The 17,938-nt window shown below is 42.7% G+C and overlaps 1 protein-coding gene across 1 annotated transcript; it reads right to left on the bottom strand.

Annotated features, from left to right (window-relative positions):
• Positions 1–201: 201 nt before the first annotated feature.
• LOC308279935 (thiamine transporter 1-like) lies at positions 202–17,692 on the bottom strand (the record flags this gene model as incomplete). Its single annotated transcript, XM_080720156.1, has 8 exons — positions 202–390; positions 1,979–2,120; positions 4,149–4,341; positions 5,506–5,770; positions 10,603–10,821; positions 11,877–12,114; positions 14,421–14,509; positions 17,570–17,692. 8 exons carry the CDS (start codon positions 17,690–17,692, stop codon positions 202–204), a joined length of 1,458 nt encoding a protein of 485 aa, XP_080576282.1.
• Positions 17,693–17,938: the final 246 nt, after the last annotated feature.

Below are 17,938 nucleotides of genomic sequence, written 5' to 3'. Positions count from 1 at the left end.
CCTTCTACAGTCATGAGTCTGTGCATAAATGAGCGTTCGCTCTCTACCGCGTGAAACCACGCAGAGACCGGCTTGAGCCGGCGATCCAAGAAGAAGCGTACGGTTTTATAGAAACCGACCGCCACCTGTCCCATAGTGCATTGTGGGCTTTAGTGCTACCGTGGATAAGGAAGGTGACGTCTCTCTCGTGGGCTCTGGAGGTCACGTTTTGGAGATGGCGTCGCTGAGCGGAGGAGAGTCTCGGCCCGGGGAGTCCGAGCTGCTGGGTTCCTCCAGGCTGTCGTGGTCGGGGATGTCCGGCGCAGAGCGCCCCCTGGTGAAGATCCTGTAGAGTCCCGCCAGGAGGAAGACCACGGCGATGGCGGCAAAGTAGCAGCCGTAGATGAGGAACTGTAACAAAGAAACAAAGCTATAAGGGTGGTGGCATTATGCTGGAAAAACGTTGATGCCCCCACGTTGAGAATGTGGCATCGAGAACTCATGAACTCTATTGGGCTGGAGAGAGACTGACTTATATAATTGAGGGTAGACAGAGCGACTTCGAACAGCTTTGGGAGGTATATATGGGTGCTGTAGAGACAAATACTTGAAAATAGTGTGCATATTCACAATGGTAATGTAAGGTTAAAGAGAAGAGGAAAATAAAGGCAAAAAAAAAAGAAAATTATGTGAACAATGTCATTTGAATTGTTTTTTATTTTTATTTTTTGGCATTTCATTTTATTTAAAACATTTTTGTAAACAAGGTGGCGGGTCCGGTCTTCTTGGTTCACTCGGTATGATTAACAGAACCGGGCATGATCTGAACCAAGCCAGACCCATGCAGTTGACGAAAAATAAACCAGGGACCCTGACATTCGATGGGCCGTGGAATCACGTGGATATTATACGAGCAAGCCCAGTGACTGTCTGATCGCAGCAATGGATTGGACGTGCACACTACGTTGTTTTTAAATCACTGTTGAGTAGGGTTAGGGCTTGTTCATTTTTACTGATAATGAGCACCTTATCGATCCTGCTTATTGAGCCGGGCTTTTATAGAGCCCACTATTGAGCATTTTCTAATATTTTTTGGAAAGATGTGAGATGGCAAATTCTGAACATAACTGGTATCTTTTTTACTGGCCAGTTGTTGTGACTGAGTTTGAGGCTGACCGCCATCTATGACTATGACAACTGACAAAAGTAACAAATATTATCATTAAATATCATTAAAACAATCATTCATTAGTGTGCAATAAGTGTTAAATGGCTTTATATTATGAATAGTACTGTAATAATTTCTTGATCGCCTCTTATCTTGATTGTTTAAACTTGACATCATGGGCCGCTATGCTCGATAACAAGCTTGAATAAGCCTAAAGCTTATTGATACCGGGTAATCAATAAATCTGTTATCGGGTTACCCTTGTTTCGAGCGCCATCCCCACTGTTGAGTCTCTTGCGTTAAACGCAGAATAAAACGTGATAACACGGCAGCAGTTTCTAGCCGTTTTCTGCTCTGATCGTTACCTTGTTGTAAAGCCATAAAGATAGTCAGGGAATTTTAATAAAACCATGGAAATAAATTCCTTACCAAACGATTTCTTCACCAATGTGTTCTTAAAGGTGTCTAGTAACATATCTAACAAAGATTGAAATTCAACATCCCTAGCAAAATGTTTGACAGCTAGGGTAATTCTGGGTCTCATTCACTTACTATACACTGTACTAAAAGGGAAAAAAATCACTCCCAAAAATATGCTTTAAAGTGGGATGTGAGGCGTCTAACTAGGTGTTTTTAATTATTCTGAATCCATTGCAAGCATTTGTTTTGCACGAAAAACATTCATTGGGCCAAAAACAGTGATTTTTTTCCCCTTATAGTACAGTTTTTCAATCTTTGTTAGATATTTTACTAGACACCTTTACGAACACATTGGTAAAGAAATTGTTTGGTAAGGTATTCTTCTAATTTTGCCTGACTATAGAGTCTCACCTGAGTGAAGACGTCCAGGCCCAACACAGCAGAGTCCACCACCACCAGTGTGAGCAGGGACTGCAGCAGCAGAGCTACGAAGGTGTTGACTCCGAACACCAGGGCGTAACGCTGCATGCTCAGGTTGGCAGCGATCTGGTACCTGCAGGGAAGACAGGAAGAACGGAATGTCACTAGGGCTGTCACAATTACTACATAATAATCGTCTAATCGCGATTATTTGACATAATTAGGGCTGTCCTCGACTCGGGATTTTTGGAATCGATTCAAATCGAGGGGTTCATTCCGACGCGTCGACGAATCGTTATATAGTCTACTTTGTGTAAAAAAAAAAAAAAAAAAGTTTTGCTTTAAACGTCCACATCAACACAACACAATAATACATTAAGATGAATTGAATGCACGGTGTTTTCGGTGATATCGGTGCGCGAGCACAAACATTATCTGCATAGCAATGTACAACACACCGTTAAAACAAATAAAAGATCTCCGCTGATCAACTCTGCCCCGTCTCGGCAGCATCCACTGCCGTGCAGTAGAGATGAGACATTCGCGAACGATTCCGCTCTCTTGAACGGCTCTTTTAAATGAACGATGGGATCCAGTCCGCAGTCGCGGGACACAGAGCACTGACAGAGTAATGAGTCGGTGTCGAGAACGGATTCATTTCAGAAACGGATCATAAATAGCTGGAGGCACAGCTCCCAGCTAGAGCCCTCAGTGTGGACAATGACATGTCATGGACGCAGACACAGCGAAACAAACTACAAACATCATCATGGATTATTACAACACTGGAACAATTCAGAAGCACTTTAATTAGAAAATGTAACTAGTAGCCTACACTTGTGTATGTTAATTTGACTTTAGTAGATTGTTTAATTACTTCGTGGACGTGCGTGTGTGCTGTGGCAGGTTATTTAATATGAGATTTTGACAGCGTGCTTCTCCTCTTAAGTACGGAACACCGTCCCGGCTCCGAATGTTTTAACGAAGCGGCGGTTCTGGCCGTTCCGTCTCACTTTCACCCCTACGCTGGTGCGAGACAATAAATAACTGTTCGCCAATTGCTACATCTCTCAATTGGAAGTACATGACACCAGTCTAGCAGCAGTGCACCGCAGTATAGTAGGTTAACTGGTGATATAAAAAAAATATATATATATATTTTCGACTCCTCGACTCAAACAATTGGCGTCGATTCCCGGGGCTTAAAACGACGCGTCGATTCGTCGATTTTTAGAGGACAGGCCTAGACATAATCGCGATTATTATTTTTCATACTCGTCATAATCGTTTCCATGTTGTTCATATATATTTTTTTTAATTCAGGGTTGTTTGGCTGAAACAGTGGTAAATCAGCCAACAACCCAGGCGCGTCACCACCATTCATTGTGAGTACGACGGGACACCCCCACTTTCATAAAAACGTGATCTCACCCCCCCCCCCCCCCCCCCACCCACACTTTTTTGCCGGCCGGGGTGCTTTTTTAAATTTCTTTCCTCCCCTGCGCTGCAAGCTGGCTCTCATCAACACAAACGCGTAGTAGGGGCTATTTGGCTACTTCTATTTCCAGGACAATTTCAAAATAAACATGTTGAATGATCGATTGTATAGATGAAAAAAATTAAATAAAGACTCTTGTTTTGAAATGCGCTTCTGTGCAGAGAGGAAATGGCTTTCAAAGGACGACCCTTTTAACTGTAGTCCAACTCTCTGTCATCCGTGCGTACGTTGCATCATGATGGACTCGTGGTGAAATTAACAACACAGGCATAAAGGAATATAAACAGAACACCAAGACAAGACCATGTAGGCTATAAAAAAATAAACTGCGGAAACCTGAATAAAACACGATCAAAACCGCATAAAACCGAAAATTTCCGGCGTGCACGCGCGCAACACGTGCATGAGGGCGCGGCTATGTCATCCCCCCCACTATCTAAGACGCTACAATGCCCCTGCAACAACCCACTCCCTCTCATGGTAAATAGCTTACATACAGTATGTGATATTACACTGATTGTATATCTGTTCTTGAGGTAATTGTTCATCCCCCAGTATCATGAAGGCTAATTTGACCTTTTGGCTACACAATTAAGTCGGTGTGTCCCAAAACGTAGTTGCTGCACAGTGACGAGGAGAGGAGAGGCGGTGCACTGCACTCACGTGGCGATGGTGATCAGCAGCATGTAGGTGGCCCTGAAGAGCACGTAGGAGAAGTAGCACAGCCAGATGTTCCTCACCAGGTCCATGACGAACAGCGAGGAGGCCATGAGCACGGAGAAGGCGCACAGCGCCAGCTCCCCCCACACGGCCCAGGACACCTGGACGTAGCCCACCCCGAACGCTGCCAACGCCCCTGTGGAGAGAGGAGAGAACCCATTAGTCCCAATCTGGTGAATGTTAACCTGGTGAAAAATACTATACCTAATAATATTAGGTATAGTATACCTAATACCGCGAGATAATTTGATAATATTTGGAATTTATTTGGACACTTGAAAAAATATTTAGTATCATTTTAAACTTTAAGTACAAAGTTATTTTCAGTCAGTTCTAACCAAAATGGCTATTATCTCAATGTTTTCCTCGCAAAATAATCACTAGAATATCGTCACTGTCGGGCAGAAACCTTGTATCTCCAGGTTTCAAATGTGTACGTCTTTTGGTAAAGCAAAGCCCTACAAGCACACAACGGGCGTTGGAGGCGTTGTGTGCTTGTAGATCTGCTGTTTTCACTAGTTTAGTAGCTACATTTTATAGATGATAAATACAAAAACAAAGGTTTTAGAAGGTTTCCACCCGACAATGACGATATGCTATAAATATAAGGTGCTGGGAGGGAAAATTATAATGTAGGGGTGCCTCGGATTAAAACAATATTTATGGGGTGCCCTGAGACAAAAAGGTTTGGGAACCCCTGTCTTAACCCATTTAGGCCTAGAATTATTGAATGCTTTAACCAGTGAAAATTAGCAGATATACAAGCTCACAGCGCGGCACTCGGTGCCGCGCTGCGAGCTTGTACATCTGCTATTTTTGAAAAAAGTCGAGAAAATGTGTGAAAATCTTTGAATATAATGTATTTTCAAAGCGAACGTTTGTAACTCAAATTTTGCTTCTGGGTGGTCCCTGGAACTAAATATTTTGAGATGCGGGTCCGTGGCCAAATACATATCAGTTTGGGGGTCCTACACATGAAAAGGTTTGAGAACCACTGACATAGTAGTCTCTCAAGAACAGACTAACTGAGCTCCAGTAAAGTGAAAAGGACCTTTTCTTTGACGATGGCCGGCCAGATTGCTGACATAGAAACATAGGGTTTTTCAAAAAACCTTAGAAGGATTCAAAAGACACTTATAGAATCGGGTCAAAATTCTAATTTTCACGATTTTTCAAAAATAGCAGATCTACAAGTGCCGCGCTGTGAGCTTGTATATCTGCTATTTTTTCAATAGTTAAAGCATAAAATAATGATACACAATAATGTGTACGCGTTCTGAATGGGGTTTTAAAGCCTCACCCAGCAGCGTGGCGAGCGTCTCCACGTATCCGTTGTAGATGTCGGAGTGCTGCGAGGGCAGCACCTCCTCCCACAGGGCCTGGGCGTAGTTCACCACCTGGAAGTAGCCGCAGGTGGACAGGGCGTACCACACCGACCACGCCAGCAGGGGGCGACTGGAGTAGCACTGGAGGAAGTCCCGCCACAGGAAGCCAAGCACCTCCAGCAGCCTGCTGCTGTTGCTGCTGCTTTGTCTCCCTCTAGTGGCCATGCTGGGCACGGCGACCTGGGGGAGGGGGAATCGACAGGACCCAGTCAAAACAAGCCCTGATGTGTGTCGTCATGCTACAGAGTTGAAGGAGTAGTTCCACGAAAAAAAAACAAGCTTTTCTATCAATTCACACCCCATGAAGTCCTGAAATAAAGAGATAGAGAGATAGATAGATATTTAGAAATCTAGTGAAATAAAATGTTGTCAACCAATCATCAAGGACGATGATACGCGAAAGAAGAAGATATTTAAGCCATTTAGGCCTATACAGCCATCACAGCACGGCACCGAGTGCCACGCTACGAGCTTGTAGATCTGCTATATATATATATATATATATATATATATTTTTTTTTTTTTAATCATGAACATTTTGTGCTGCTATATACAGTATATATATATATTTTTTTTTTTAATCATGAACATTTTGTGCAAATCTTTGAATATATGGCCTATATATTTTTTAAAGCAAACATTTCTAACTCAAATATTTGCTTCTGTGGGGTCCCTGATACTATATTTTTAGATGGGGGTATCATTTTGGGGGTCCTTCGCGAGAAAAGGTTTGAGCATCGCCGACATAGAAACATATTTTTCAAAAAACCTTGGAAGTATTCAGAAGACACTAATAGAATCGGGTGAAAATATTCAAAGAATTGCAAGATTTTTTCAAAAACTACAAGCTTTAAAGTTATACCATGTAACTATTTTTATAAAACAAATCTTAAAATTGTCCTAACTGTTAAATCGCTAAAGTTTTAGAACACCCACTCCGTTATTTTCAGCTTCAAAAGCCTTCTCTTTATATGTTTTCTATGATCCCCGCCGGGGTCCGGTTTTCGCGGAAAAATTACGCCATCACACTACCGGCCAATCACAGCGAGGGTTATACACTGCCGGCCAATCACAGCGCATCTTGAAGTGGGGTCGCTATGGCGGCCATATTTGTAGTCGCCCGTGTGTCTCTATACTCAAAAGGTAACCTCGCCTACCAGGCAGGGTGAAGTAGTCCGTTTCTTCGGAATGCCTGAACGCACAGGAACCAGGGACCCCTCTGAAGATAGCTCTCGGCGAGGTGGAGGCAGACGCGGGGCCCGCGGGGGCCGAAAAACGGCCGAAAGACGCGGACGCGGTTTGCTATAGGGCTACTGACCACTAGTTGAGCATCTTACACAGTATAGCTTTAAGGTGACTCAATGTTATTCTCCATAGAGAATGACTTCCGTGGAACCAGGGGATGAGCGAGTCACGCCATGACGTTGCTGTTCTATTCCTTTTTAACCCAACGCCCCCAGAGCCAACCCGTCTATGGTCACAGGCATGACACTCACGGATGCAGTGAAGCATCATCATGTTTTACCGTATCTCCTTCTCTCTTCCTCTACACTTTTCCTGTTCTGTTCCAGGAAGGAAGGAAGAAAAACGTGTTCTTGCCGTCATGGCTTCACTGTGCCATTCAACCCTTCAGTTACTCACTGTTTGAGCAACACTTAATATCTGTGACTGACTCTGCAGCAATGCAGCAGCTGGTCAGGCCTGGTTGTTGTCAGGCTCAGTGGTTCACCACACATTTACCGGTAGATCATATGTGAATATTTCCCCCTAAAATACAGCATGACACGAGGAACTGAGAGAATGTTTGTTTCCATTTAATGACAGATAATAATTAACAAGTAAGACTCCCTAATCGGGAGATAAGCGACCGTCAGGTCGCATACACAAACTTTAGAAGGCAATGGTAGCCAATCAGAAGGGAATAAGGGAAATGGGACAGATAGATGTTGATGACATGACTTTAGAGATACTGTGTAGAGCTTTGCGTGATCTTAGGGCAAAATCTGTAAGAGCAGTGTCCAAAGATGTGTTTTGCAAGAATTGGCCTCATGGTGGCGCTAGAAGAGGGCCATGTGAGAGTGTGTGTGCAATGTTTGGCATGGATCGGGGCAACGGTGGCGGAGATAGGAGTAGGGCAAAAGTGCGACGTGACGTGTGACGGACAGACTGACTGACAGCCGGTGGAGGTTTTGTAACTGCAACCTGTCGGTCGCAATAAATAACTTTATAGGTTTAACCACTTGAACCCCAGAATCCCTATTAGCCTTATTCACGGCCCGCCCACTCAGCATCCCCCGGGTGCTGAAGTCACATTTTGAAGGGGAAAATCCTACTATAGCCTATAGAGTTAACACAGAAATCGCAAATTTAATGCAATTTCCGAATAGTAAAGTATAAAATAAGGCTAGCATGATCAAGAACACAAGATAGCAAAAGGCACAAAAGGATTATAATTTACTTTACCGTTCGAAAAAATGATTTGTTGGCTTTAAGTCCAGCTATTTCTGTTATAGTTTCCCCTTCTAAATTGATGTCAGCACCCGGGGGATGCTGAGAAATTTGCTGAGTGGGCAGGCCGTGAATAAGGCTTATTCTGGAGAGAACATTCGCCAAAAATAGCAGATCTACAAGCTCGCAACGCGTCGCAAACCCCTGGACTTGCATCACGGCACCCACTTAGAGAAACCCTGGTCTGGCTTTTAGTCGGCGCTGCTGTAGACTGAACACATTAGGATTGGTCTGAACATAGTCTGCAGCCCTTCTCTCTTACTTAAAACGGGTACACATTATTGTGTATTATTATTGAAAAATAGCAGATATACAAGCTCACAGTGTGGCACCGAGTGCCGCGCTGTGAGCTTGTAGATCTGCTATTTTTGAAAAATAGTGAAAATTTGAATTTTGACCCGATTCTATAAGTGTCTTTTGAATCCTTCTAAGACTTTTTGAAAAACCCTATGTTTCTATGTCAGCAATCTGGCCAGCCATCGTCAAAGAAAAGCTCCTTTTCACTTAACTGGAGCTCAGTTAGTCTGTTCTTGAGAGACTGCTATGTCAGTGGTTCTCAAACCTTTACATGTGAAGGACCCCCAAAATGATATTTGCACCTTTTGAACTCAACTGTGTGCCCTGGTGTTTTATTAGCTTTTAGTAGTTTACTATATTTATTTTGCTGAAGTATTTTCTACGTTAATGATGATTTGTGCTTGCACTATATCGTTTTGCTTATTCCCAACACAACAGGCAACATTTCAATCAATGCGTCATAATAAATGTTAACGTTGAATGTTGAATACACACGAAGAACAACGGTAAAAGTGTTTCAGTTGTGTTTCGTCCGTGTGGGTTTCTTTCAGTCAGCAAGTGCTACATGCTCACCGTGGGCATCTGTAACCGAAATGTAACAAGCAACTTCCTTTTAAAAGCAATGGAGCAACGTTGTTTTATTCTTTTTCTTCCTTAATCTTTGCCTCAGAGATTTAGCAAGAGCTTCCGGTGTTGACACTTTGATGATGTGTCAATCAGCAAAGCATGTGATGTCACCGTACTGTGGTGAACTAACTGGTTCCAATACCAGCAACTGAACAGCGGGTGAATAGGGCTGTCACGATTATGACATTTTACATGACGATTGATTGTCACTCAAATAGTTGCGATTAACGATTTAATTGTGTTTTTGTCGTTGACAATTACATTTCTGTTTGGCTTTAAGGCTTTGAAGTTGCACATGGTAGATATGACACATAACCTACACATAAATAAAAATAAATTACTGGCATTTTTTGACAATGTTATACTTAAAAAAAGAACATTGATAGTGGAAATAGCCGATCTACAAGCTCACAACGCTTCGCAATGCGATTTCTCAGCATGAAAACGATTAAGACAAATATGAAAAATAATTGTGATTATGTCAAATAATTGCGATTAGAGGATTATTGCGACCGTCAGGGAGCAGTTTACTATGAAAACCTCCACCGGCCGTCCGTCCGTCGGTCGGTCACACGTCACACCTTTGCCCTGCTCATATCTCCGCATCAGTATATAGGGCTTGTTTGTTTATTGTATGACATCACGCCACATCATCAGCTGTGGACTCTGTGATGTCATCGTATCGCATCAGTATATAGGGCTTGTTTGTTTATTGTATGACATCACGCCACATCATCAGCTGTGGACTCTGTGATGTCATCGTATCTCCATATATGGCCATCTCCGTATATGGAGATATAAGTCGTCCATGCCCAAGTATGGGCTGGTGAGGTCAGACTTTGTGTGATGCGTAGGTTATCTCCATATATGGAGATTCAACATTCCAGGCAATGCTCTCTTCCCTGGTGAGAATTGCCCCTTTATATAGGGCTTGTTTGTGTATTGTATGACATCACGCCACATCATCAGCTGTGGACTCTGTGATGTCATCGTATCTCCATATATGGCCATCTCCGTATATGGAGATATAAGTCGTCCATGCCCAAGTATGGGCTGGTGAGGTCAGACTTTGTGTGATGCGTAGGTTATCTCCATATATGGAGATTCAACATTCCAGGTGTAACTATGGCTACCCGTATGACGTGAGAGGTGGAGGTTGTGATATTTGTGGAGATAAGCGACCAACGGTCGCTTATCTCCCGATTAGGGAGTCTTACTGGTGTAATAATTGTGACAGGCCTACTTGGTGAATGCTGATGCTGCCCAAAATGCGACTGTAAAAAATACCCTTTAATTTATCATGATATTTCATTGCTTCAGTTGATTAAACTGTTTTATACTCTTACTGTACTAACTATCTTGTAGCTGCACATTAACAATAAATAATGGACTTTATTTATTCCTTGATCGGGTTTTCTCAAACCTTTTAATTTCAATGACCCCATAACACTGACAAATGGAACCAAATGGACCTTTTGTTGAAAATAGCCATCCATTTTCCCAGTGGGATCCATCCATCTCACACCATAACAACGGTCTAAAAACAGGCTTCATTTGTACCAACGGACCAGTCAACTCACCGCCGCCGCGCCGTCCTCAGAACTCAGAGGGACTTTGCTCTCTGCGTCCTCCATGTGGGCCCCGGGGCCCCCAGGCTCCGCCCCCCCGGGGCCCCTGTGGAAGAACAGGCTCTTGCTGGCCACGGGCAGGAACCAGGGAGCCAGGAAGGCTGCCACGGCCGACGCCAGGGTGAGAACCACCAGGACAGACAGAGGGACGTGGAGAACTGATACCAGCACCTGGACACAGTAAACCTTAACATTAAAGACCTGTGGCAGATTCTACAAATATGTCCTCTAAATCAGGGCTTTTCAAAGTGGGTGACGCGGCACTCTGGGGTGCCGTGACGGCAGTCCAGGGGTGCCGTGAGATAATTTGATAATATTTGGAATTTATTTTGCACACTCAATCATGATGGTCGGCCCCGGTTAGGATTTTAGTTTCGCGACCGTTTGTAGACAAACAGACGTCCATTTAGAATAGTCAGATCACACACACGTGCACACGCACAAAGCTTCCGGGGCTCTTCGAAATAAAGCGTGAGTGAATGGCGGCAGCCGTTGTGTTAACTTTTTCATGTCAAGGACCCCCAAGTGATATGCAATTGGCCGCAGACCCCCATATGAAATTATTTTGTTCGCCAGAAGCATAGATTTGAGTAAAAAAAAAACGTTGCTTTCAAAATATATATTTAAAAAGATTTTCATGATTGTTCTAAAATTCGGTAGCAGATCTACAAGCTGGTAGTCAACGTGTTTTCAAATATCTTCCAATATTTAGGACAAAAAAAAAAAGCTAATTGTCCATCAAGGTGCCCAGATGTCCCTCTAGTCTAGTGCATACATGGGCAACTGGCGTTCCGGGGGCCACATGCGGCCCCCACCATCACTTGATGCGGCCCGCAGGTTAATATCAAAATACTGACATATTGCTGATTTCAGCTGTTACAATTCCAAACATGCAAGCATGACCCGCTTTTGTCTACATTAGTATTTTAATGACTATTAGGCTACTAGTCTTTTTTTGTCTGTATTAGTAGTTTAATGACTAGTACTAGTCTCTTTTTTATGTCCAATGTATTCGTATTCAAGTTCATAAAGTTAACATAAGAACATATAAATGAACTTAAAATTAAATAAAAGTGTTACTTTTACTTGTTTTGTCAGGATTCCAATTCCAGAATAGCTAAAAAAAAAATCAGGATTCCAATAAAAAAAATTGCAAAAAAAAAGAAGAAAAAAGCTCATTTTCCATCATGTCCCTCTAGTGCCCACCTGACCGGTTACCAGCGTACCTGTCCCAGCAGGGATCCTGTGGCCGAGCCCAGCAGCGAGGCTCCTCGGCAGTACCCTGTCACCCTCTGGTAGCGGGCGGGCTCCACCACACTGTAGATGTAGGAGTAGTAGGCCACGTCTGCGGCCGTGGCCAGGCCGAAGAACAGCTCCAACAGCTGCATGGCCGCCACGCCTCCGGCCTTCAGGAGCAAGGAGTAGGTCACCACCAGGCTGGCTGCCTGCAGCAGCACTACAGGCCTGACGGATAACATAGGTAGTAGGGAATGCAAATGATCAATTCATTAATTCATTGAAAAGTTGATAACATCATCGATTATTAATTGACAAGCAGCTTTTTTTTGTACCAAACTGAAAATTGTCCGCAAGCGATTGCCTTCTAACTTGTAACAGTAACTAGTGTCAACGAGCGTCAAGCGTTTTAGTAGACTAAATATACAGTTCATTTCGTTGACAAAAATAAAACAGCTTTGATTCTGATTAGCTGGTTTCCTTTTAATTGCTGGGGTATATGAGACTATAACCCACACCTTGAATCAGTTTATATCAAACGCAGGTGCGTTATTATCTGCACCTGTGTTGTTGGCAAAAAGGCTGGGAACTACTTTCTTGTAGCTGGGAGACCTTGTAGTGAATTATTAGTGAAATAGAACAGTTTTAATTGGTACATGTCTATGATTTTTTATGTTTATGTTACAATATGGCAACATGACAAATCATAGACATGTACCAATTAAAACTGTTCCGTTTCACAAATAATTCACTTCAAGGTCTGCAAAAAAGTAGTACCCAGCTTTTTTGCCAACAACACAGGTGCAGATAATTTGTGCACTGTGGAACACTGTGGAAAGAAATAACGCACCTGGGTTTGATAAAAACTGATTCAATGTGTGGATTATATTCTCATATACCACAGCAATTAAAGGGAAACCAGGCAATTATACAGTAGGCCAGTCAATCTAAGCTAAAAAAAAAAGGGCCAGACCCAAAAGAAATTGCAATAGTAATCATTCTGGGTTTTTTATGATCCTTAGGGTCATCCAAAAAACATTTAAAATGTTTTCCATTATATTCTTAGTGGATCAAGGTGAATTCAGGGGGTTCAAGTTTGGGTCCCTTCACTTACAATACAGGAAAAAAAGACCCCCAAAAGATCTTCTACCCATTTAGGCCTAACCTATAGAATAGGGCTAAATCAGAAATTAGCCTACAAAACAAATATGTTGCTACATACACTGTACATGTACTGTAAGCCCCTCCCAAACAGCAAAATGTGTTCCCGGCCTGAATGGGTTAAGTAGCATGTGAGGGGTCTAACTATTTTTTTTTTTAAATTCTGAATCCATTGCAAGCATTTGTTTTGCACAAAAAACATTCCTCTGGCTAGAAATGGACCCACAAACTATGGTTTAGTGATGAGTCATCACTTTTCTCTGGTCAGCTCAGTTTTTTGCCAGAGGAATGTTTTTTGTGCAAAACAAATGCCTGCAATGGATTCAGAATCATGAAAAACCCCTAGACCCCTCACATGCTACTTAAAGAAGATTTTTTGGGGGGGTCTTTTTTACTGTATAGTTAAGGGACCCAAACTTGAACCCCTTGAATTCACCTTGATCCACTAAGAATATAATGGAAAACTTTTAACCTGTTTTTTGGATGACCCTGAGGATCACAAAAAACTTTGAACCATTACTATTGCAATTTCCTTTGGGTCAAACCTCTGATTGACTGGCCTACAGCTAGTCTGTGAAGGAAGACTAAAGGCCTCTCCATACTTCGACAGAACCGAACTTTTCGGTTGAAAAATACACTTTTTTATTTTTTTATCTTTTCCGGAAAAAAAAGCGTCGGATGTTCATACTTCGCTCCTGTTCGGAGGGTTGGCACGTTGGAAGTTGGAAGTGGTGGCACGTATTGTGGAGGTTATGGAGGAGGAGGAAGACGAGGAGGAAATGTTAGAGGAGGCAGAGGATTTTGCCCTGCTTTGTGCTGCTGAGGAGGAGGCGAGCACATCTAGCCGTTGGTGGTATGTCCGCCCGCTAAACACGACAAGGCCCCGGGATGGCCTGTATCAGACTCTCGTTTGAGTGGCATGGACGAGGAGAAACATTTTGAAATAATGATAATGTCTGCCAGTCGTTTTGACGACCTTCTGCGTCGTGTCGCGCCGCTCATTGAGCATGCACCGACACACAGTATAGTAGTTTTCGCGGGTCGCAAAGCAAAAACAAAAGCAATGTACAGTAGCCTCGCGTCACCAGGCTTTCCAATGTACAGTAGCTGGGGGGGGGGGGGGGGGGTCGGACCAATCACGTTTGCCGTTTCACCGAACCTGATTTCGGCGAGTGACAACATCTCGTTGTGCAAATTTCAGAACTATTGTTCGGAGAAAAAGCATTCCAGAACTTTCGAGGAATTACATTTTATAGTTGAAAAGGACCTTTTGACCGAAAACTGCGGTTTCGGTCAAAGTATGGACAGGCCTTAAATGAACTCTACTGTAACACAGCTAGCTAGTCTGTGAAGGAAGACTAAATGAACTCTACCTGTAGCACAGGTAATCTGTGGCCAGGAATACAGGGAACAGCAGCACCAGGTAGGAGTAGGTCCATATCGGGTAGATCTCATTCACAACCTGAAGGTGATGGAACAGAACAGGGAACAGAATTCATTTCTCTGGTGGTAAAGAGTGAATAATGGAGACTCATATTATGAGTCTCCAGCCGGAGGATTAGAGAGTAGAGACTGAGAGGTGGTCTCGTAATCAAAGCATCACCGGGTTCACCTCCCCTCCCAGCACCGATCTACGTGACAAAGTGTCCTTGAGCAAGACACTTTAGTCATAACTGCTTCCTCCCCCCCTGTGCCACTTCCTCCCACCCAAACATTAAGGTAGTCAAACTGAAAACAGAGTTAAGTAGCGATCCAACAGTTCTAACATATCATTTTCACTTTTTTTTTTACCTTAAAGGTTGGCCGACTTCACAACGCCCCTAAAAACTAGACAGGCCCGGCATAAATACAGTTTTTGGGAGTTTATTTACCAAAAGATTCACAGCGCAAGACGGTGAAAAGATTATAACTAAGACTGGCCAAAGCAAAGTTCCCAACATTGGAAATGAGGAATAAACTCTTGACAACTAAACATAGGAAAACCTAGAACTACGAACCAAGATTTATGAAACCAACCCAACCTTTCTATCAAACACTCCGGCAGCTTTCCACTGAATGCCTGCCTTGTGAAAAGCTGGGATGTCAGGTGCCAAACACACAAAATAAAAATGCAACATAACAAACACCCCTCCTCCTCTGCAGTGCTTGGCACTTTCCAATCAACAGGATTGGAGAGACCGGGTTAAGTGACTCTGACTGCCTGTTAGTTACCACCTTGTTTAACACCCTGTTAAATATACACAGCAATGCTTTAAAACAGGGGTTCCCAAACTTTTGTCTCAGGGCACCCCATAAATATTTTTTTTAATCCGAGGCACCCCTACATTTTAATTTTCACTCCCAGCACCTTATATTTAATATAGCATATCGTCGTTGTCGGGTGGAAACCTTGTATGTCCAAAACCGTTCGTTTTGTATTTATCATCTAAAACATTTACTAAACTAGTGAAAACAGCAGATCTACAAGCACACAACGCCTCACGAGTGCTTGTAGATCTGCTGTTTTCACTAGTTTTGTGCGACAGTCTTGTATGATGAAGCAGGGCTTTGCTTTACCAAAAGACGTACACATCTAAAACTTGGAAATACAAGGTTTCTGCCCGACAGTGATGATATTTTAGTGATTATGTTGTGTGGAAAACGTTGAGATAATAGCCATTTTGGTTAGAACTGACTGTAAATAACGTTGTACTTCAAGTTTAAAATGATACTAAATATTTTTGCAAGTGTCCAAATAAATTCCAAATATTATCAAATTATCTCGCGGCACCCCAGGGTGCCCCGTCACCCACTTTGAAAACCCCTGCTTTAAAACATTAAAATGAAATGCAGGACGTTAAGACACCATGCCACCCAAATGTCCAGAAACAAACCACAAAGTCAGATCCAAGCCGGACAGCAACATGTTGTTGTGATCTTATAGATCTGTCGTTTTCACTAGTTTGAGTCCTGTGCAAACGTTAGATTTCTCTTTTGGGTCTTGAGCTAAAAGGTTTGGGAACCACTGGTCAATAGGGCACTTGCTGCCCCATGACAATGTCTGCTTTCTAAATCATTACCAGACTAAGGTGATTGATGGAGCACTTCATTATTTGGGGATTAACTATTTCTAGAGCTCTGACAAAATTCCTGTTAGGATTACCCTGGGTTCAGATCCTTAGTGTGAACCACCTTCTGGCTAAATGGATGGAGAACTTGAGAAGACAGATTTTACCTTGAAGTACAACAAAATGCAGGACTGACCTATTTGGAAAATACACATTATTGCAGGTTTGAATGCCAATGCCATGCCCCCAATTTTGTTTTCCAAATGGGTTCCAAATGACCTCTTAAAAAATAAAGTGTGTAACTAACACACCCATTTGTACACTCAGTTATGGGGGTCCTTGAAATAAAAGGTTTGAGAACCACTGTGCTACATGAAATGGAACAGTCAGAGTCTTGATTAGTATCATCAGTAACACCTTTGAAAGAAGTGAGAAGAGACCCAACTGTAAAGGCAATGGATCAACACAAACTTGCCAGTGAGGGATATGCCATCTGACCATTTAAAATGTTAAATCTGAAGCCAGCTGATCACAGGAGCACAAACCTAAGCCGGGTGTTTAACTGGAAATCAACAACTAAAGTGTGACTAGAAATAAACAGATAAATAACTCAAAACAACTGAAACAAACAAAAGCACGTACGGTTGAAAAAGTGTGGCTTCCCAGTGATTGCCTACATTAGGGTGTCACTGGCTTAAATGATTGATTGATTGATTGAAGACTTTATTAGACGTTTGCATAGAAGGGTACAGTTTCATGACGGGACAGTTCACTGGTACAAGGTCAACTAAAAGGAGATCCTAGAAAGCACTTGGCTTATTTACACAGGATTGATTGATTGAAGACTTTATTAGACGTTTGCATAGAAGGGTACAGTTTCATGACGGCACAGTTCACTGGTACAAGATCAACTAAAAGGAGATCCTAGAAAGCACCCACATATGCCCAGGTCTAGCACTAGTCATGGCAAACCACACAATATCAGAGCACCTTCACATAAATACATTGCAATAAAAATTATAAAATTGTCTACAACATAAATGATAATGATTATAAAACATACCATTAAACCACTTTAGCCCCATTTTATACCAAGGCTATTTGAGAAAAACTGGCAGATCTACTGCCATTTTCAAACATTTTGTACTTTCACCTTTGGTACTTGCTATTTTGATGCCAATACATTAATTTGTACTTTTTTCCCCCCAATACTGATTTAATAGCCATAAATCAGGTTCAGGTTCAGTTTTATTGTCACACACTATCCATACAGGTACAGATACAATGAAATGCTTGTGCCAGGAGCACTCTCAGCCTTATTACACAAAGTTATAAATAAATAAAGTTAAATATATTAAAAATGATAACTCATGTAGAGGTATTTTATTTTGGGACGGTTTCTCTCTAAAACGTCGCAAAATAAAAGCACTCTACAAGCAGTTATACTTTATGGCTAGTGATCTAATAGCAGTTACCTGTGTCAGAGTGAGGTTCTTGTCCTGCAGTAAGAAGGGTGTGAGGAAAGGCTCGTAGGGTCTCAGACTGGAGAAGAAGCCGTAGACACACAGCAGCACGGTGGGGAGCAGCCATGAGGACATGCTGTCTGCTGGGAAGAGCACAGCTAATAGTTTAGTCACCTCGCTGCATCTTTCACTTCACCTCTCATCCACCTTGCATCGCTGCCTCTTCCTTGTGATTGTAGTGCGTGACTCTCGCCGTCGCCTAGAAATGACGCTCCTCCTACTCGGCCAATCAAATGAGACGGTAATGGAGGGAGGGGGCGGGGCGTGTATCTATTCTGCATCTAGCTCTATGATCTTAGTCCGGGAAAAATGGGGGTGAAC

Source organism: Nannobrachium achirus (genome assembly GCF_963921795.1).
Source record: "Nannobrachium achirus genome assembly, chromosome: 24".
In the NCBI taxonomy this organism is placed as follows: domain Eukaryota; kingdom Metazoa; phylum Chordata; class Actinopteri; order Myctophiformes; family Myctophidae; genus Nannobrachium; species Nannobrachium achirus.
The sequence above is the reverse complement of the archived record's forward strand: the minus strand, read 5'-3'. Positions and strand labels throughout refer to the sequence as shown.